General features: G+C 31.5%; 1 protein-coding gene across 1 annotated transcript in view; it reads right to left on the reverse strand.

Moving 5' to 3' along the window:
* The window catches only part of LOC143229189 (zwei Ig domain protein zig-8-like), a 101,775-nt gene that overhangs the window by 20,476 nt on the left and 58,623 nt on the right, over positions 1-22,676 (reverse strand). Inside the window, exon 2 of the mRNA XM_076461149.1 lies at positions 18,370-18,563. Within this exon, the coding sequence (XP_076317264.1) occupies positions 18,370-18,563 (194 nt within the window). The remainder of the gene's footprint in view (positions 1-18,369; positions 18,564-22,676) is intronic.

Below are 22,676 nucleotides of genomic sequence, written 5' to 3' on the forward strand. Positions count from 1 at the left end.
TTGTATTTCAGCATTCTCATTTCGTCAGTCGATACAATTACTGTGAAATCTAATTTTGAACACAGTTCACTACTGAATAATTTGAAAAACTCAAAAATCCTTTGACATCGAATCACACAAGCCTACATCAACCGACACTACAGCTTTGACATCACTAACTCCTGAACAAATCACCTTACTGTACTATCACTAAATGTATTGATGGTAAATGTGAGAACACGGGAAGAAGTTTTATTAAAATACTGCATTAATAAACTAAAATGCATTAAACAGTTAACAAATCTGTTTATCCTTTTTATATTAGAAACGAAGCGCCTGATAATTAAATCCAAATTCCTACCATTCATATTAACAAACAATTCTTGGAACTGGTATGAGCATTTCATTAGTTCCAAACTTTGCAAATATTTTTCACCGACTAACTATTAAAGTAAAATCACTAAGTTGTATAAACATTACTTTTTCAAACATAAATCACAATTACTTTTGGTACTTCACCAAGCTTGCATTAGTGTTCCTTGGTATTGCTGTACAGGAGATATAGTTCGCCCCAGGGTGCACAAGAAGAATAATTTATTATGACTACAAGTAGAATCTGTAGTAAAATAGATTATGATAAAGGAACATAACGTTCTTTTTTGGCTTCCGTGAACATTTAAGCTCGTTATACTGGATCGAAGCGAATGTCTTCCAGTGTTCTAGTGAAAATATGCTCTTCCAGTTTCTAAAACGATATTTATATACAGCTTTATCAATAAGCTGAAGAACTCATACGAGAAGAAGATATCACTTATGACGATATTAATAAAAATTGATGGACTGACAAAACAGTCGGTTCCTGGAAATCTATTTTCGTTGTTTAATAGTATGCAACGTAACACTCGTTTCAAACTTAAAAGACGTCATGAATAATATGATTTGCAAATAATACGCTACTCATGTGATATCTAACTTTAGAGAAAACTTAGAGAAAATAAAAGGTTTATTAGTTAATAAAGCCATGTTGGTCCAGTTGTGTCTCAGTACAAGTTATTATCCAAAGGTATTCATTCACTTAAGCTACCAACAGTTTTTGAGTTTTAATAAATTCATTTCACCTTACTTTTTTTTTACTTATTTTTATTTTTATTCGAGTACCCTTAAAGTTTTGGTTTCATTTCGTCCAAATTTTAATGCTTTAAACCAGTAGCTTATAAATCCCACATCGTTAAATTGTCGCTACTTAAGGTTCTTTATCTATTTTCATTGATTTACTGACTTTCAGTAGTCATAAATGTAAACGTTTCGATGTTATCGATTCGACATTAGTATAGAAAGGTTGTCATGTACATTAAAATAATATTTAAGAATGTAACTGAAAATGGAGATTGTTATTGTTTCTGCATCAGGTGTGTGTTATGTGTGTTTTGTTATAGCAAAGCCACATCGAGTTATCTGCTGAATCCACCAGGGGAATGAACCCCTGCTGTTAGCATTGTAAAGCAATAGACTTACCGCTGTATTAGCGGGGGACTTCTGGATCTCAAAATTTACATTAAGTCTGCTTAATTCTATGGAAGAAGTGGTGCCTGAAATAAAAATAGCGTAGATAAATGACAAGTTTCGAACTGAACGTGGAAATAACATTTTCGTGTGTTTTGTTAACCGTTGACTGTCTGCTTTATTCGTGATGCTTAGAGAGCTTTCTGTTATTGTGCATTTCGAAGTTTGTAGGGCATTATTTTTCGTTTTTAACCCCCACCTTTTGATGAATCCTCACTCAACTATCATAAAGTTTTGTTGAGTTCACGTAAAAAAACATGCAAACTTACGGTTTCGCACTTTGTATTTTGTAGATTTCACAACTGCATTTAAGGGAAGCAGTTTTCTCCATGTCCTAACATAACCTTTCATTAATCAGAATGGATTTACACAACTTCCGTTCAGGGGACGAATACTTCAGCTAGTATATATATATATATATATATGATATAGATATACGTGTGGCTAAAGATTGGTGTTATTAGTGGTTTTTGCTCCCAACTACAGTGCATGGTTTATTTTTGAAATTTTCTTCATTTATTGAGGAGAATCTATCTATAAATTTCTTAACTTGTTTAACAGGAGTAATGCCTGTAATGTGAATTTTTTAAATTTTTAACGTAAATTTTTAAATATAGTTCAGTAAAGTAGTGACCGTATATCTATCTGGAAAATATTTTGCTTGTGAATTTCATTTTTATAATTGCAATTATGTTGGTGAACATTTGAATTTTGTTTTGCGACATAAACCCAAATGTCTCTAACGATTTCGGAAATTTTGTTCTTTCTTCCAGTATGAACGAGAAAAGACAAACATTTTAAAAAATCAAAGTTAGCAAGTGGGTCATTTGTGGCATTGTAGTGTCAGAATAATCTATATTATATTTCGAGCCACTGTGACCTGACAGTGACAATAGAACTGTAATGCCATATATGTAAAAACGGCTGGTATAGGTAGAGAAAGCACTATGTAGAAGAGCAAACAACGTTTCGCCAGTCATCAATACTAATTCAATAAGTGGTTGCATATAATTTAGAGACATGAAAATGGCATTATATTCTCAGAAAACATTATAGTGTTCAACATTCCATTTTACAGTTTCAACTCTGGAACAGGATGTACATTACATAATCTCAATTACTAGTGAACTTAGAAATTTATGTTTTTTCCTTTAACTTATAGAATCAGTATACATCGTATATATGTAAATATTGTAAATTAATAAGTTTAACTTTAGTTCTTCCACTTGTCGTTAAACTTCTTTAATAGCCCATCACCAAGTAAAGTTATAAAGAGAAATGATAAGACGTAAAACTCGCCTTTTCTGCGTATATAAATTATGGTAGTTTATTATTATTATTCAGATAGATGCAAGTGTAATCTAGTTGTTAATATATCAGACTGGGAATCCGTAGATTTTGGGTTCGAAAATATGTTCGGAATTTCAGTTCTGAGTGCTTTCTAAAAGTGATAGTCAAATTCGTTATTTGGTGATAGACAGGGGTTGCTGCTGACTGTTTATCTTTCTTCTAGAGCTCAGTTTAAAATTGGGAAGATTTATGATTTGACCATATTTTTGAGCAGACCTTTAAGTCATTATGTTTGTAAGATATCTTTCAGGTGAACAAAAGGTTTCATGTTTCTGTCAAGAGTTCACCACCACTATGTAGACTCGTAGTTTAATAAATACGAATGCGAGCATACTACGAGCAGTTATTAGCACGTTGATAAACAAAGTTAATATAACATTGTGAAGACACATTATAAAACTTTTGAAATAACATATAAACATATAAATTGCCTGTAAAACAGTCTAAACACACCAGGCTAGGAATAAGAGAATCCATGCTTATGATTAACAATATTCTCAATCGGCAATTTCCAATACTCTCAAATACTATTCACATTTGCTATATTGTTAACCCTTTTCACAATAATGTCTTGTAACAGAAACGAAAGTATAACATTTGATTTATGTTTTGTTTCACCACATTCCATTCACTTCTTGTAACGCAGTAAGTTCCCAGAAGTAAGAAAATATTTCAGAATACGCCACTCACGTTGACTATCAGCTATCTCTATTGTTATCAGTAGGTTCCTATACATCTCAGACCTGTTTGAAATACCTGAACAAACAGTACCATATGTCAGTAACTGAATGGTGATGCTTAACGTTAGAACAAAGCTCAATGCCTTTTTTTTTTTATAAAATGTTTATTGACTGAATGAACTACAAACTAACTTTTCTTTTACTTTTTGATTCCGAAGAAATACTTTATTATATTCTCTTGAAGCTGTGATCTGAAATCTGAGTTTTACGTTTAAACTGTTTAAAATACGTTTGATAAAAAAGTAGTTTCGGTCAACTTATATCTGTCCTTTAGGATCACTAAAATCTGAACTCTTGAAAAAAATTACCAATACCTCATATCGAGCAAATTATACACTTGAATTTCACTAATCTACTAAAGATAAATTGTTTCATAAAAGTAAATTTAAATTGTTTCTCTAAAAATGATTATATTCAATAATCTTTGATAAATACTTGGACACAAGTATTCATAATGACCTACTTTCGGCTGTCCATAAAACTTTGTAGACAAGATTTTGCTTTCAGTCGAAAGATTCCTGGACGAAACCGTACGCTTAGTAATAAAAAATGCACTTATACGATTTAAAATTGCATCCAATGCACACATTTCAGCCTCCTGATTTCCAACCCGAAACGTATCTGTCAGATAAACATATTACAAAAATTTACATACTGCATATAGAGTACCTGGAATGAATTTTAAGTGATGAAAGCGTGCAGATTGACTGTAATATTATTTTATATAGCTCAAAACTGTTTGAATGATAACTTCAGTCTAACGTGCATTTATCTATTTATTAATATACTATCGAAAGTATCCGGCTTTGCTCGGGTTATTAGGGTGGTATATTCTAGAGGACTATATATGCCAAATAGAATAGTTCGATTACTGTCTGTTCATTACGAATTTAGTGGCAAGGGTTATAAAAGAGCCTAGAAAACTTGGTGTAGTGAATGCTTGATGATTTAAAGAATTGATAAATAAGCCTAAAGTAAAGATATTGATAAAAGTAAAAATATTGAACTACTTTTTCACTTAAATCTTTTTTGAATTAAGGTATTTTCTGTTATGTCATCAAGGTTTTTAATAAAAAACAAACATCTTTAAACAACGGAGACGCTAAATTAAGAAATCAACATATATTTCTCCAGTTTCACATATTATACATCTTATTTTATACTTTCAGTGTATAGACTAACATCAATATTATTTTATATTTTTGTTGTTAAACGACATGACTTTAAAGCAATTGATTAAATATATTGCTACTCAGCGCACTGACCTTCCTATACACATATTAGATGTTGTTATATGAAAAAACATATCTTTTCCATGTGGTATTTCGCTAACTTGTTTCATTAAAAAGATGCAAACACGCTTATGAGCACATACATAGAAAAGATAAGTAGTACAGTGATGCACAACCTCAGGGTGTACTTAGTATGGATGCAAAAATTCAGTTTCTTTCTTTTGAAACTAAGGTGGTCAAGCTTCATTTTATGTGGTTATTTCGCACAAAAAGGTGTGCCCGCATAAGCGTACACACATGTGAATAAAAAATGATACCCAAGACTACACCCTTAGGGTCCACTTAGTATGGGTGCAAAATTTCAGCTTGATAGTTTCTTTTCTGTTGAAATTATGGCGGTCACACGTAAACAGATACACATATACGCACGTACACATGTAATAACTACATGAATGGCTGTAGTTTCTAATTGTAATGTAAATAAACACTTCTTTTAAAATGTTTTTGCTAGGTTTCTTCATTAAAAAGATGTGCATGCGCGCAAGCATTTACTCATTTTTCTATGTGTTTTTCGAATAAAAATATGTGTATGCACATACACGTACATACGCAATAATACCCAGGTGCAAACCAGCACGGTCTACTTACTATGGGTTCAAAATTTCAACTTTCTAGTTTCCTTCGCCTTGGAGTTATGACGGTCATATATATACACATACACAAACACACAAAGACACGTCCTTTTATTATTATAAATTTATATGTTAAACATAGTGTTTTTGTCCGCCATTCAGTTAAACCTTAAGGTAACTATTTCAATTGTGTAATTGTTACAACGTGTTTTTGTGAAGATTCAGTTAATCTTAGAATGGTGTTTCATTTAAAAAAAAACTATTTTAAAGTTTCAGTCAAATTTGACATTCATCAAAGCAAGATGAACGATACACGGATTTTAAAATGAAATAGGTTTTATATTGGAATGATATGAAATAAAAATCAAGTTATTATTAACTACCATTTATGTTTTTTATGTTCTTATACATATTACAAGATAATTTTCTGAAAGCTTGATCGAGACTATATTACACCGTGCGTGCAAGAATAGTAAAACAAAACATTTCAGCATAGTGTTTGAAATACATATATCTGTGAATGGTCAACATGTACCTATGAAAGGACTGATGAAATAAGCATTACGATATACTCAATTATACTCTGTATTCATTTAATCACGACTCAGTTCAGCCAACATAACTCTATATTTACGCCAATGCTTAATGGAATTTATAATGTCGTATAGGTCGTCTAATATTAGGTTAGGTCTATATTACCATATCTTTGAATGTTCAGTCAGTGTGAATGTTATGCACTCGGAGAAACTTTTAAACACCTCGATTTTTTTTTCTCATCTATTTCTCTAAACATTCCATGATTGTTATGATACCAGTTACTTTCGTAGGCCACTAATAAAGCACATATTACAGAGAAACTTTAATGGACTCTATATTACATTTTCTGACTGTGTGGACTAAGTCAGACGAATATTGCAAAGCATTTGTGTTAACCTCCAGGATTTTTTTAATTTTTAATAACTCTCTCCGATCTATATTGATATGTACTAATGAATTAGAGTATATATACTGCCAACTATTTATTTTAATTGTCAATAAAATGAAGGAAATACTTACTCCTAAGCGAATAGAGAAAATTTTATTAAATTAACATTATGACAACTTTGTTCACTCAAACGTATATATATGTATATATATATGTTATCTATTTGAATTTTATATTACTTCAAGTCTATAATTTTCCATAGAATCATATTAAAATTACATCAAATATGTGTTACAATGTTCACATGAGCTTTCAGTTTTGCTCTTCCTGGGGATTTAGCGGAATCTTTGAGGACTTGTAATACTGAAAATCAGATTTAAACACCTGTGGTTGGCAGAATACAGATAGCCTTATGCATCGAAACAAACAGTGATGTCTATAATACCATACATTTATCTTTAATCAATTAAGTTTATATTGCTGGAACATTCATCTGTTTCTTTAATCTTGTATATATATTGCAAAACATAGTGTTTGTTCGAGCATTCGTCTCTCTCCAGTTTGAAGAAATGCGTTTCCAGTCAAAGCTCAACATTAAATTTTGAAATTACGGGAGAACAGCCATGAATAAGGTTCATGCCAAATTTCATCTCTCAAGCAGGATATTCTCCACTAAACTGTTAGGAATTAATCACACTATGGTTCATATTTTAAATTATGACGTAGCTTAAAGAATAAAAAGGAAGATTTACCAAATGTTCTTGTTGAGCGAGCGGCTCTGAGTATGACTGAAATGTTCAACAACTACTTTTCATAGTGGATGATATATGTAGCTCGAAGCTTTGGCTTCTAGTAAAACCAAAAGAGTAACACAATTTACATGTTAGTGGTCCAGAAAATAATTTAAATTTATAGATGAACTTACGCTTTTCTCAGTATTGTTGACGAGTAATTTTGCTTGTATACCAATAATTTATTAGTAGTTTTCACTTTAGCTTCTTGGTTGAAGTCTCGAGTGTCCAAACTTATATTATTTCGACTTTAATTAGAATTAATTAAATTTAATTATTAGAAAAGCAAATATTGCTGTAACGAACATAACACAAGTTACATTATTATATTCGGTTTAGAGAAAGTGATATCATCTAGAAAGATAAGAAAGGCGTTGGTACGTTCGATTGCATGATTTACGAGATATATGAATTAAAGTTTTAATTTAATAAGACATCAAGATAATCGAATGTCAGTGAAAATCTAGAAGGAGTTACTTTATTTCTTACCATAAGGGTCTGGGATTTGTGTGCTTTGTATTTAAGAATCTTTTTCTGATTTATTTAAAAAAATACTCTAAACCGAAAATATGTATATACACATACATAACGGTAGTCTTGAAATGTGTGTGGGGTGGAGTAAAAATAAAGAAAATATTAAGTATTTTAATTGAGTAAAAGTAAAACAATTACGAATCTGTATGGTAAATTTAAAATAATAAATTTTGGTTGAGAGGCAATTTACCCTAGTACAATTGTGAGTGGTAAATGAGTTTCATATCAAGTGCAGTTTTCCTAAAGTACAATCCACTCGTACACTTCATCTACCAGCAGATAATTTATTACGATCCATAGTAAGCTGCGAAACATTTCTACAGCATTACTTTCCAGTTTGAAGCTAGAGATGATTTTTAACGTGTACAGCTGATAAAAAAAGAAATGCAGTAGTTAAGAAGAGAAGATTCTTTTATTAGGACGTTCCAAGGTTAGTTATTTGAAGTTAAAGTTTTGTGAATGTATCAATTTATATATAGTTTAGTACCGCAATTTTTAAAGGTAACTTCCATTTTGCATTTGTGTAACATTACTAATTTTTTAATCTAAACCTCTTAAGCCTTGTTATTCTGTTCATATAGATAGGTGACGTTGGAATTTCACTTTCAAGAATAGGGTAATTTATAATTCCCAATAGTACTGTTGTATTAACCTTTGATTTTATACGTTTTTACACAATTCTGTTTCGAAAGAAGCAGCTATTTTTCCCCTTGAGTTCCTGTCAACATTTTTAATGACAGTTTAAGCGTTACAAATTGTGTGCTTCAGCACATATATATTTTAGTAAAGTTCTAGTTTATTTCTTGTTTTATTACATGTATAGTATGCAAATAGACGTTAGATATGATAAAAGACATATCGCTTTGTGGATCCTCCTTTCATAAACATCTTATAAAGGCACGTATGCCCTTCCAACAATACAGTTTTTACTCTAGTTTTAATTGTCTGTCTTTTAAGTGCGATTGTTTTGTTTCTAATGTTGTTTTTATAGTCCTATTAAAATATCATCAAAATATTTTCGTTACGTTTTAAAATTAGGTTAACAATACATATATATATATATAAGGAGAGAGTTTCACTGTTCTTTCTATGTAAATGCACTCTAGTGTTACATTTAGGAAGCTGTATTAATACTGAGAGTGAGTAAAAGAAAGTGGCTTCCAGATGCAGTTTGTATAGCATTTCAAAACAAACTGCCTTAAGTTACATTTCCACAAACCTAATGTTGAATAAGTAAGACTGGTGAAATAATGTAGTTTATTTAAGTATGATAAGACGTTGAGCTTGGAGTTTTTTATGCTGTACACAGCTACTAAACACCAATGATAGTAGAAAATATAATGAGCTAAAGCAGCTTCTAGCACTCACTATATTGAATATTGTACCAGAGAAAGCAAAGCTGTTTCAGATCATTAAATTTATAACTCTTATAGGATGTGCTAGATAAATGTGTGCTGAATGAAAACGTTTTTCAACTTGTCATAACTATTACAAGAAATATGAAGTAAAACAAAACATACAGGTGTTTTAGGAAGTATTAATTCTGATATTTTGAGAATTTATTATTGTTGATTAATAATGTTTTGACGTTTAGTTATTATAATGAAAACTGATAAAATTAAAAGCAATTAATAAAATATTTGATCTAATAAACAAATTTTTTATATAAATAGGAACTGAAAAGGAACATATCAATGAATTCATGGAGCCAATTCACAAATTGGCTAAAAGTATGTAATGTTCTTAAATGTCAATAAATTGCTAAGATCTATAATGATAATAATACATTGAATTCTCAGGTGGGTTCCCATATTTTCAGTGATAGATGTTCGTTTTGTTTTTGAATTTCGCACAAAGCTACTCGAGGACTATCTGTGCTAGCCGTCCCTAATTTAGCAGTGTAAGAGAAGAGGAAAGGCAGCTAGTCATCACCACCCACCGCCAACTCTTGGGCTACTCTTTCACCAACGAATAATGGGATTAACCGTCACATTATAACGCCCCCACGGCTGAAAGGTCGAGCATGTTTTGCGCGACGGGGATGCGAACCCGCGACCCTCAAATTACGAGTCGCACGCCTTAACACGCTTGGCCATGCCGAGGCTTCAGTGATAGAACGTTATTACTATAAATACAAGAAGTCCTATAAGCTTTATGTATTACTATATAAACTGTATCAATTATCCTAGAATTATTCATTATAACAAAGTTATGTAGAATACTTTGCACTCTGTATCCAGATTAAATCATCTCATACAGATGAGTATAGTAATATCTTTCTTTCTTGGAAATGGAAATTAAATCGTAGCATAATCTGAATAAACAATTTATCACACTGGAAAACTTTGTATGAAGTAACATATTTTACATTCTTCTTGAAAAAGATATTCCTTTTAAAATATTCTACAATGGATTTAATCTTAATAACTTCATCTATCTTTTTTTGAAATAAGTAATTTTTAGAGCTACTGTACACCACTGTTTGACGTTCATAAGTTGATGACATTTGCCACATATCTAGGGAAATCGTCTACAGGCAAAGTAATTTGCTAGTTACTTTGTATTAGCTTTTAGCCTGTCAACCATGCTTTGCCTTATCTATGGTTCATGTCTGTTATTTCTCTTTTCCTGCATTATCCCATAAATCATGATACAATGTAATAGTACCGAAGCAAGGACGATATTGAATATTTAAGAACACAGAAAATCACTCTTACCATAATAGTCGCATGCAATATAGATAGTGTCATAAATGTTGTTTGGCCACAAAACATTTTATGTAGAGATTGTTATAAAAGAAATATTTGTGGTTAATTTCATAGTTTTATTGAAATTCCCTATAAATGATTGCAATAGTTGTGGAAACTGATTTTTTTTTTTGCTAAGACTGTTATTTTTTCTTAGTACAAATCTACACCCCAGGTTTAAGAGCTGTGAGTCCGTAAACTCATTGTTTACTTACAAGGGGTATTAATTTTCATAGCCCTAACGATTGTGAAAAACGTACATTATTTGTTCAAGAAATAAAATCTGTTATTATCGTGAATAGAAAAAAAAACATTAATCAATGCGAATTATTTGCATTAGAATTAATAATATGGGCTTTCTTCTATTGTCGACAGTTTCATTCCGTTACTAGGAGTATTAATAAACTGTCTTGTTTTGTTGTACTTATTTTATTAATTCATAAAAACAGGTTGAATTTTGAGTTTGGAAGGATTTCTCTGTGGAGTTTATTAAATAACATTTTTTCCTAATTGAAACCTTATAATTCATTCAAAAACTCCATTAAAATAACACCATTCACGAGATTTCTAAGCTAGAAAGGTAGCTTATGTTCATAGCGTGGTAAAGCAATTATTTGAATTTTCACCTCACTTGGTTATGAAATAATAAATAGGAGAAACTATTTCTTTTCTTGCAAACATTTTGTATTTATTTTATTGGTTTATTAAGTATGTGCTACATGTGTCAATGTTTGTTGATTGGTTAAGTATAGTAACCACAGACGTAAATTGATCTAAGAGTGAAGCAATTGAGCATACAGTATATATATCGTACATGTTATAGAACCATTCTACTCTCTTTGTAACCTCTACTAGTACTACATTTAGTTCGGTACCTGGTTAGTAAATACTATCAGTCTATGCTAATAACGGAAGTAGAAGCACTGTTATTATGTCTTGTTGTAAATTATACATTTCCTAGTGGATTCACCAACTGTTTAAAGATGCAATAACATAAAACCTTTACGTAGACTTAAAAAACTCATTTTATTTACCGTTAAGGATTGAAAAGGGTTACATCAGACAAAACAAAATTAATTTAAGATTACCTTAACTTTCGTCTTTGGCTTAGTTATTGATGGATTTAAGTTAGGATTTTGAACGATGTTAAATAGTAACAATGAGTTACTGAGATTAGTTGTTCAGGTCAGGTTGTGGAATTTGGTTCAGTATTAGCATTTGTTTAACGCAGAGTCGACTTTGTTAAAACAGAATGTATTTGATATGATTAAATATATTTGAAGAAAATTTGCTTGAAGCATCTTAAAACACATGATTTTGATACAATTAAAATAACTTTCGTAATAACGTGGTGAAAGATGTGAAAATTCAAGTCTGAGAGCTAGCTGTTCAATAAAAGAAATCATGTTTGTGTAAAGGAAGATATATCGGAAACACGTCAGTTCAGCACAACTTAATTGTAAGTTATATGAAAGCTAAAGGAGAACCCTATTCAACTATATTTTATTGGAAGTTGTGTCTAGATAAGAACAGAAGGATACTTTATGAGGACAAAATTAAAACCAGAATAAACTTATTCACTTTGATGTGACATTTTTTCTGCGCTTACTCTTAACTTGAAATTATGACTTGTACATCTTGACAGATATCTAAATAGAATGCTCCTTGTAGTGTTTTGTTGTTCCCATGAACGTTTCGTCTCTTTTGAATTGAAGTTCCACTGGGAAGTCAGCAATTTCTCTGAATTATTGAAGGAGAGGATATTGGTTCATATAAAAGCCAGTGGTGTTCTATTTCCAATTACTTACTATACCTATAGGCTAAAGAAGGAGAGAAGCTATTTATATCTTTACATTAAGTTAATTTTTACGTAGCACAAATGGCGTTTCCAATCTCATCTTCATAGCTACCTCTTAAATAATTATTGTTTTTTGTATTATATATTTGTTCACATGAAACAGACTTTAATGGATTTTAGTATTCACTTTAAAGACAAATAATATATATTTATATGCAAAAAAGGCTCGTTTGGGTTGAGAAAATATTTTACATAGAAGAGTGAACAACGTTTCGACCTTCTTCGGTCATCGTCAGGTTCACCGAAGAAGGTCGAAACGTTGTTCGCTCTTCTATGTAAAATATTTTCTCAACCCAAACGAGCCGTTTTTGCATATAAATTTCTCAACAAGTTGGTTTCTCGACATCACGAAATAATATATATATTTCATAAATCGTTCGTTCATTTGTTTTCTTTAAATATTCATTAATTTCGCTAAGACTATTTATCTATGTTTCTATTTTATTGCATACAAATATATTTGTGCAAAAGCATTTTTGTAGCAAATATTCCTTAAAAAGTAAACATGACTCTTATTAATACAACGACTAAATAATGTGATTATACTTAAAAATTAAGATCTGGTTCAACCGATATACAATAAACAGAAAGGATATATAAAATTTTAACACGTAAATAAGCAAATCCTATAAGAACAACAGTCGATTTAAAGTCACAGTGGAACAAATGTATCAGAACTGCATTTTGACATTCATTAGAATTATTTATAAAGAGTAATGCCACTAAGCATTTATAGCAAAGTATTCATACACTTAGATCATAAGGACGTGTTCATATTAAGAATTTAGAATTTCTAAGATGGTGATATCCCTTAATGGCATAAGAAACACTAGAATACTGGTACCAGAACCATCTATAAAGAAACTGCAACAAGTCGAACTCCAGTCGTGGTAAGCAAAGTATGACCTCTTGTAACACATAGGTCAGTGTGAAGAGCCGTACACGTACCCTAAACAACAGTACGAAGCATAATTAAGAAAAATGTCTACCTGGAAAACGACACAAGTCACATGTACACGATTTACTCCAATGAAATATCTGCTCAAACATTCGATACCTCGAGAAATTGGAGAGCGAAACATACTATTCCATAATAAAACATACTGGTTAGGTCGCTTACTGTAGCGTCTATGAATTTCAGTGTGATTGGATTATTGAAATAAGTACTAAAAATAGTCACCTTTGTACACTAAAAACGGTATTAGTTTTTTTGTATCATCAAGTGAATGGCCATAAGAAAGAGCACAGCTGGACGAGGCAACACGGAATGTAACAAGGTGGTGAGGTTCCCAAATTATTTTAATATAACATGTATTCCATCCGTTTTAGCATCACGTAAATCATCTCAGAAAAGTATATTGGATATAATTCAATTGTTTGTAATAATTACAAGAACAGACCTACTCAAATATGTTTAATCATATCAGTAACGGCTGTATTCATACATGTGAAATTCAATCAAAAGCAGATCCGCTTATAGGTCCAGAAAAGGAACGACGTCATTCAAATCATCAGAATAACAATGCTTATTTACCGTTTTCTTTACCATTTGTTTTCTTTAAATATTCATTAATTTCGCTAAGACTATTTATCTATGTTTCTATTTTATTGCATACAAAGATATTTGTGCAAAAGCATTTTTGTAGCAAATATTCCTAAAAAAGTAAACATGACTCTTATTAATACAACGACTAAATAATGTGATTACACTTAAAAGTTAAGATCTTTAAAACTCTTTTTAAAGTTATTTTAAAAAAATTAGAAATTTGTTTAAGCAAAGTAGTGATGATCTCGCCACTCATGTATATGTAATCATATGACCATGCTACAAAAGGACTCATTCAGTTTTATCTAATCATATAAAAAAGATTTGGTACTTATGAGTATTGATGTGTTCATTACAGGAAATAAACTACTGGGATGTGAAATCAAAATCAGTAAAATGTTTATGATGACTACAAGAAAAGGCCATTTGAGGTTTGGGGAATTCACAAGAACAAAATTTGTTTTTGTTGTTACAAACAAAGTTGGTTTGTAGGTGTCGATAAAAATGCAGCTTAAAAGTGAAAAAGAATTATGAATATTCTATAATTGAAATTTAATCGCAGAATAAAATTTAGTTTCAGAAACTGGAACAGACGAACAGTTTGAGGAAAAGCGATATTGCCTGATTTTGTTGAAAGATACCAGACTCATTAAGATCCTTTTTATTTGTTCGTACAAAATATCACATAATATTACTGTCACAACTGAGAAATTTGTTATAATTAATCGTCCTGAGGTTGAACTGCAATTCGGATCCCAGAAAGTCTGATAATGATGATAAACAAAATTAGTTCTTCCATCTTACACTAACAAAATTTGAAGACACTTTTTCCCACCAATTCTAAGCCTTGCCCAACATTATGATTTGCATAGACTTTTTGAAAGCTTATAATTTGTATCTTTGATTTAGAGTAAAATCACGATAGGGCGTCTGTTGTATGTACCCTAGGTAATCGAATACCAGATTTTACCGCTGTACAGACATAATTGTTCAAATTTACGTCAGAGAAAAAGGAGGTCACAGGAAACTGTGAACGCCCTTAAAATAAGAATAATAATGGATCTATCGATCCCATTGATAATATTTCTTGTCTGTATGTATTTGTTTAAATATAAATACAAAAATAAACGTACCATAATATAATAAAATACTAATCAATGACTTCAATTTTCTGTGAGGTCACAAGAAGATGTGAACGTAAATCCACAAATAATTTACAGAAAGTGAATAGGTCCTACAAACAATGAAACGAATGAGTTTAGAATTCTACGCTATGTAATCTATACAGCTGTTGGTAAAAATACACCGTCTATGCAACATTATGGGTGTAACTATGATTAGAAGTATTAGGTCTAGTTTCAACAAGAATGAAAACGTAGTTTTACCACAACATTATACCTGTGAAATGCTCTTCCACATATAATAACACTGATATGAGCATATTTGTTTAACACACTTCTTTAAAATGTATTTACTTTAGCAACAACATTGTCTGGAAGCATAAAATGTGTAACAGTTCAGTAAAATTGACATTAAGTGAAACGTATTTGAATGGATGATTCATAAAATTCAATTTGACTTTTACATCAACTTCTCAAGCCAAATAACAGTAACACCGGACAACAAAAATTATTTTTTACTGGAGAAAATACAAGTAATTAGTTGTAATTTTTTGATGTTGATTTCAAAAACGTATTCAAAGTTTGTTCATCGCCTGTCTCTTTCTTGATTTATTGCAGTATCTCAGTACCTTACCAGGCCTGGCATGGCCTAGCGCGTTAAGGCGTGCGCTTCGTAATCTGAGGGTCGCGGGTTCGCGCCCGAGTAGTGCCAAACATGCTCGCCCTCCCAGCCGTGGGGGCGTTATAATGTGCGGTCAATCCCACTATTCGTTGGTAAAAGAGTAGCCCAAGAGTTGGCGGTGGGTGGTGATGACTAGCTGCCTTCCCTCTAGTCTTACACTGCTAAATTAGAGACGGCTAGCACAGATAACCCTCGAGTAGCTTTGTGCGAAATTCCAAAACAAACAAAAATCTATTGTTGGACTCATTAACATAAATTGCTTTATCTGATCACACAACAAGAACTAAATGATCTGATTTGTGAGTTGTTTCAATTAAAGCAGCATGGGGAACTTCTTGATTCTAGTTTACAGTAATGGAATTTATTAACTCCAGGTGTAAAATTTTCAATTTAACGAAGTTTTGTTTCTCACCGTAGCATGCAAGATACTTTGTGCTTTATGTTTTTGTACATAACACAAATGTTATTCCTGGAGAGTATGTGTTATTTCTTAATTGATTATGTTGTAAAAGTACAGAAAATGGCCTTTATTTCCTTCAAACTTTGCTTTTGTGATCTGGATAATGAAATTTAGAAATTAACCTATTTACTATATAAAATAGGCAAATTTGCACGTTTTCATTCACATAAGGTCTGAATAAAAGAACATATTAATCAAGATTTGCACGTATTTATACTAAAGTTATACAAAAATGTTTAGAAGTGACTAATTTTTCGAGATTTGCGACTGGAATGTAAATCACTTTCACGTGTCAGCTCCCAAATATAGTTTCCCATCATGCTTTTGTTATACGCTCCTTGGTAGCGGTGTTCAAAGTCCAGTATATCTTGGTGGAAGCGCTCGCCTTGCTCCTATGAGTAATGCTTCCATATTCTCCTTGAATTTATCAAGATGAGCGTCAAGGATATGTACTTTCAGGGACATTTTGCAGCTCATTTTGCCGTAGTTCTTCACCAGAGCCTCAACCAGTTCCATATAATTTTCGGCCTTGTGATTGCCCAAGAAGTCTCAAACCACTGCGACAAAGCTGCCCCAAACTTGTTTTTTCCTTCCTATTGAACTTCTTTGGGAATTCTGTGCACTCCAGGATCTTCTTTAATTGTGGTCGAACGAAGACACAGGCTTTGACCTTTGCCTCAGATAGCTTTGTGAAGAAGTCTCGAAGGTACTTGAAGGCTGCAGACTCCTTATGGATGACGAAAGGTCCGGATACAGGATAGCAGATGCATTCTTGCCAGCCCGATGTTTGAAAGGGCCCACCATGCCGAAATAGCATTTGCTTGAGTGGTCAGTGGGTTCACACTAAATTCTTGGAATAGCGAACGTCATGGCTCTCTTTTTCCCTCTGTACCATCCTGCAAAAGAGCAAAATAAAACTATTATTATGAAGAATAAATTTATTTCATCCACAACTAATGTCTAAGAGGTTCATGCAAAATATTTTATATGTGATATTTTGTCTATACTATTAGAAATTAAAAAAAAATTAAAAACATATTTAAATTCTAAAAGGTCTACAATTTGCATAATTTAACGTCTTACTATTCAAGCGAGTAAAAATTGTCCGTCTTACCTTTTAGAGTTTTTTTGCAGTGCTCGCAAAAACGAGTTGCTCAGGGTTTGTCTTGAACCCTGACAGGCATGTTAAAATATGCCTTATAGGCTTCACACATTTTAGCAGATACTGTCACAGAGTACTTTTTCACTCTTGTCTTGATAAATCGGCCACGTACATAGCAGAATGCGTCTGGAGCATGCTTTCAACTTCTTGATGCCATTTCTGATAAAATCAGATAGGTCTATGTGTTCACTTAGGCAGCTAAAACTAAACTGAAGTGGTGAGTGGTGAACCCCTGTATATGTATTACTATAGAAAGTTCTACAAAATTCTAGAAAGTTCTTGAAAATTCTTGTAAGTTTTTTGAGAAAATTCTCTATCAGCTACTCAGCACTGAATCTACCTCGAATGTTATGGAAAATTGAAAAATTTGAAAATTTCATTACCCAAGTCACAAAAACGAAGTTTAAAGATAAAAATATATCTTTTCCATTTACTTTAAGCATAAGCAATTGAGAAATAACACTTTCTGCCAAAGAACAAGAAAAACTAAAAAAAATTGTTATATAGCGTTATTAAAGACTGTCTTTAATGTTTTCAGTCTGAGTTCTTTCAACATTGCAAGAACTTATGAATTTCACAAGTAACATGAACACTCTACATTAGAATAGCATACGACTTGTAAGTTTGTTTCCATGGCTGTCTTATTTGGGAAATGTTACATTTGTTACTTTTTGTATAATCCTTAGTGCCTACTATGCAACTACTAATTCTGAAGTTTAACCATAAATGCTAAATTACCTATTATATTTAGTAGCAATGTTCCTCGTGGCAGGATGAATAAATATGTGAATATCACAAGTATGTATGAGCTTCACAAGTCACATAATTACAAAATTCCAGAATAGGAGTGTTTATTAAGGTCACATGCTAGAAATAAGGTGAATATTATGTTTATGTATGAGAGTGTATATGTTTGTCACAAGTGACTGAGCTCGAGGCTCCGATATACAAGAATGCATCACAGTGACCGTCGTCTCTGGATAACGGTATGGTTGTTATAAGTAGGATACCTTTTTGGGCATAATTTACTTCTAATGAACAACCTACCGTTTTATCTCCAAGATTGTTGACAACACAGTGCAGGTAAGCTGTCTGGCCTAACTGGCAGGTAGCATCTTTCATCGTAATATTTCCAATGATTGGAATAGCATACCCTCCAACGTTCCAGTATTCATCTGAAGGTAAAACCTCGTCATCTGAAACGTACTTTGTGACAATGACTTTGGTCGTTCCATTGGTGTCTAGATAATAAAATTAAACAGTCATATATATACATAAACAACATATATAATGCAGTTTCTCTGAATGGTACAAGATGTTGCAAGATAGTTTCCTGGCTTTCCGTGAAAGATGTTACACTATAACGATGTTTATAACATTTTGAAAATATTTCCACTTTCTAGGAACAGAAAGCAGATTCATTAATCTGAAATACATATATATGCATATAATGGAGTGTGCATAAACAATTATATCTTTTTTGATATTTAATGGGTAAAAACATTAATTTTTAACTTTCATCTCTTTAAAATACGTACTTAGCTAATATTCCTAAACTTTTATCATTTTCAATTAGGAACTTTTTTATTGAGCAGACTTCCTAATCTCTCATTCTGTTAAAAAAGTAAACTTACTACATTTTAGGCTTTCTCAGATATTAGTAGCAATTTCCTTATGGAGAATTCTTCCTTAACTCTCACCACTGCAAACTGGTCAGATTTTATAAAATCACAGCATTCACAAATGGAAATTTCCTTACTAAAAAAATTCTTAAGCTTTTGGTTTTCTGAAATAGGACTGTTTTGACTAAGAAGACTGCTTAAACTCTCAGATTTTTAAATAAGTACTTTATTAATTAGCAAACTTTTAAGCTATGCGCTTTCTCAAAACATTAATTTACTGAAACTTCTTCTACACTTTTTAAACGAAAAATATGTCTAAATTTTAAATTTTCAAACTGTAACATCTACAAATGTTTGTGTAGAACTATATTAAAATCCAGAGTTTTTAAATAATTTTTCCTTAAATGTTAAATTAAAAAAAAAAAACGTTCAAATGCGAGAAAATGTTACTTAGTATAAACTTATTTGAACCAAAAGAATTGCTCAAACTAATTCAAACACTGAAAACATAATTATATAAATAGTTTGCACTTAAAAGTAGTACATACCTTCTAAAAAAATATTCGACTTTCTTCAATTCAACACAATAATTATTTATGTAAAATAAAAACCTGTGAATCTTTCTGATGTATTTAATGTTTATATTTGTAAAACTATACATTGTTGTTTGGACACTTTCTGATAACACTTAAAAGTATAAAGACCTTTTTGTATTGTTTCATGATGCAAATTAGAGAGTATTTAATGTTTCTAAAAACAACGAAGTATGAATTTTTAGCAAATATTCTCAACAATTACTAACATACAAATGTAAATATTTCAAATGGCTTCCTTTCATTCTGTAATTGGTATTATACTTCTAATATGAGCAGCATTTTATGCAACACATGGTGACATAACCGTGATATAAAAAAAATCAATAAGAGTAATCAATGACTTAAAATCGCTGCTCACAGCGAGAGATATCATTTAGCAGCACTAGCCGTCTATGTGGCTACTCTTAACTGAAAACTAAGATTGACTTCTCAGTTTTAACATTCCCACAGGTGCCAATTCTTAATGCACTCAGCGCTATATTTCATCTTACAGTTTTATCTTCAAGCTTGCAGTTTCAATCCATCTACATCTTCAAACATTAGCATTTTAATTATTTATCTGTATTTCTTTAATTTAATCTTAAACTAACGGATCTATCTTTCTCTTTTCATCATCTATTTATCCTCCTGTCAATTTATGATTATTTCCGTTCATCTGTATTTCATTTGTTTTTTATGTGAAACGCTAAGTAGTTTTCTATTTATAATCATCAATACATCTTTTTTAACCATCAAATATTACTACTAATAAAAAATTAATGAAAACACTGAAGTACCTCGCGTTCTATTTTAAGAGTATTATCGTAGTTAAGAGTTTAATTATCTTATTTTATAGCAATATGCAATGATAAAAAACGATATATATACTATTTTATTGCATAGAAGAAACCAAGTAAATAAATGTAGATCAATTAAACATGTTCCAACATGAAATTTTATTTCATGCCTTAGTTAAATATTATGATATTGTAATGTGTGTGGCTCGAATCGCAATCTGAGGGTCACGGGTTAGAGTCCCCGTTACACCAAACATGCTCGCCCTTTCAGCTGTGGAAATGTTATAATGTTATGGTAAATTTTACTATCCGCTGGTAAAAGAGTAGTCCAAAACTTGGCGGTGGGTGGTGATGACTAGTTTCCTTCCTTGTAGTCTTATATTGCTTTATGCACCTTTTTTTGCGAAATTAAAAAAATATTAGCTTAAATGTAGCTTTGCTTCTTTATCATTTTCGGTGTTTATCATTCAGGTTCATAACACAATGTTGAAATTTATCATTGAATATATGATTGAAAAATGCTTCCTTAGTTATAATAAAAACACTTTTGTGAAATAATGTAGTATGAAAAACTCAGCTTTGTTTCATTAGATAAAAGTTTCGTAATCAACAGTGAGTTTAGTAAGAAATATTATAATTTTAAATTAATGTAAAATTATTCCCTTTTGTAATCAATGGTAAGATGGCGTTACAGCTTATCAGGTTAAATCTTGCTTACATATTATCGAACATAGTTTAAGAATTATTCAAAGTCAGCTCGGAATTTTCATAATACATTAAAACTGATGAAAGTCATTGATTATTCACACTCGTATAAACTCCTACAAGAAAGCACTTATTACACGTGCACGCAGAAAAAAGTAGTGATTAGCCAGACTGCCAAAAATAATCTAAACCTTTAAGATTGAAGAATTTCCTAGTTCAAATGACAGAGTTGGAAAGCTATCAGTGTTAACCTAGACTTTTATACTTATATGTTTCTATTTATTTAGCTAAGTAGCCAACAACTATAATTTGACATACAGATGGATAGATGAATGTATTTATACATTTCTGAATTTACACTTTATTTATAACACTATCTGTCTATGTATCTAGTTGGCTGGTTCCTGTCTGTATGTCAATATTTTTCAGTTGTTATTTTTTGTCTCTCCTTTCCTTAGCATCGTGTCTAGCAAATATATAGATAGTCCAAGTAAATAAATCTCTAACTTTAAATTTTAATTTAAACTGAATTTAACAATAAAAACTGTAGATTTAATATTTGATTTCCCATTATACTATACTAAAGACTATCTTTAACAGGAATACTATTAAGCCATTTCATATAAAATGGCTGACTCTCATTTAGAGGATGAGTGACTGCGATCAGGATAACTTGGATACAGTAATTTGACTCTATGCTATTCAGTATTGAAGAGAGCGATGTTCTTTTCATTTGTGTGTCATACCAAGTTGTATTATAATTGTTTTTGTGTTTCTTTGGAACCCTATAGAAGGTGAGGTCTTCAGAAGAATTGAAACTAATTTTTTGTATGAGTTCAAATTGGAAACAAAATGCAGTGCAGACCACTAAAAAACATCAATATGGCATTCGGGTGCTTCTTAACAAACTATTCGTCGTTGGTTCCAGAAATTTCGTTCTCTTGAACCCCAAAGAAGGCCTCAATCTGTGGTGAATGAAAAAATTAAGAGCTATTGTGGAAGTTAACCCACAAACGACAGCTTGGGCATTTGCAGCAGACTTAGAAGTTTCCATTACAACTGTTTTTCCGTCACCTGGCTGATATCAGAACATTTTGTTTAAATGGACAAATGGGTAATGCACGAATTGACCGAAGGGCAGAAACTGGTTCGGAACAAGATGGAGTCAATTGTGAAGCGAATAGTTATCTGCAACGAAAAGTGGATCCTATGCGACAATCGGAACAGATCAAAACAATGGTTAGACGCAGATGAATCTCCAAAACATGCATCTAAATCGCATTTGTACCCAAAATAGGTTATGGTGTCAGTATGGTCTACAGAGGGAATTATCCATTACTTTTTCTATAATTACAGCATGATTTTAGTGCCACTAAGTTGATAAAATGCTTCGAAAATTAACCACCAAACAGCCATCACTTGTGAACAGGCATGAACCAATTACGCTGCAAGATAACGCCAGACTCTATAACTCACAAACCGCTATTTCAAAACTGAGAGAATTTAAAGATAAAATTTTGAAGCATCCACTATACTCATCTGAGAAAACAATTGCAACAGATGTAGCATATTTTGATTAATAAAATTGTGTTTGTTAAAAATATGGCGCTTCAGGTTTTACCAATATAGTTGACCATTCCATATGAAACGAACTA

The sequence above is a fragment of the Tachypleus tridentatus genome, chromosome 10 (genome assembly GCF_004210375.1).
Source record: "Tachypleus tridentatus isolate NWPU-2018 chromosome 10, ASM421037v1, whole genome shotgun sequence".
NCBI classification, from domain to species: domain Eukaryota; kingdom Metazoa; phylum Arthropoda; class Merostomata; order Xiphosura; family Limulidae; genus Tachypleus; species Tachypleus tridentatus.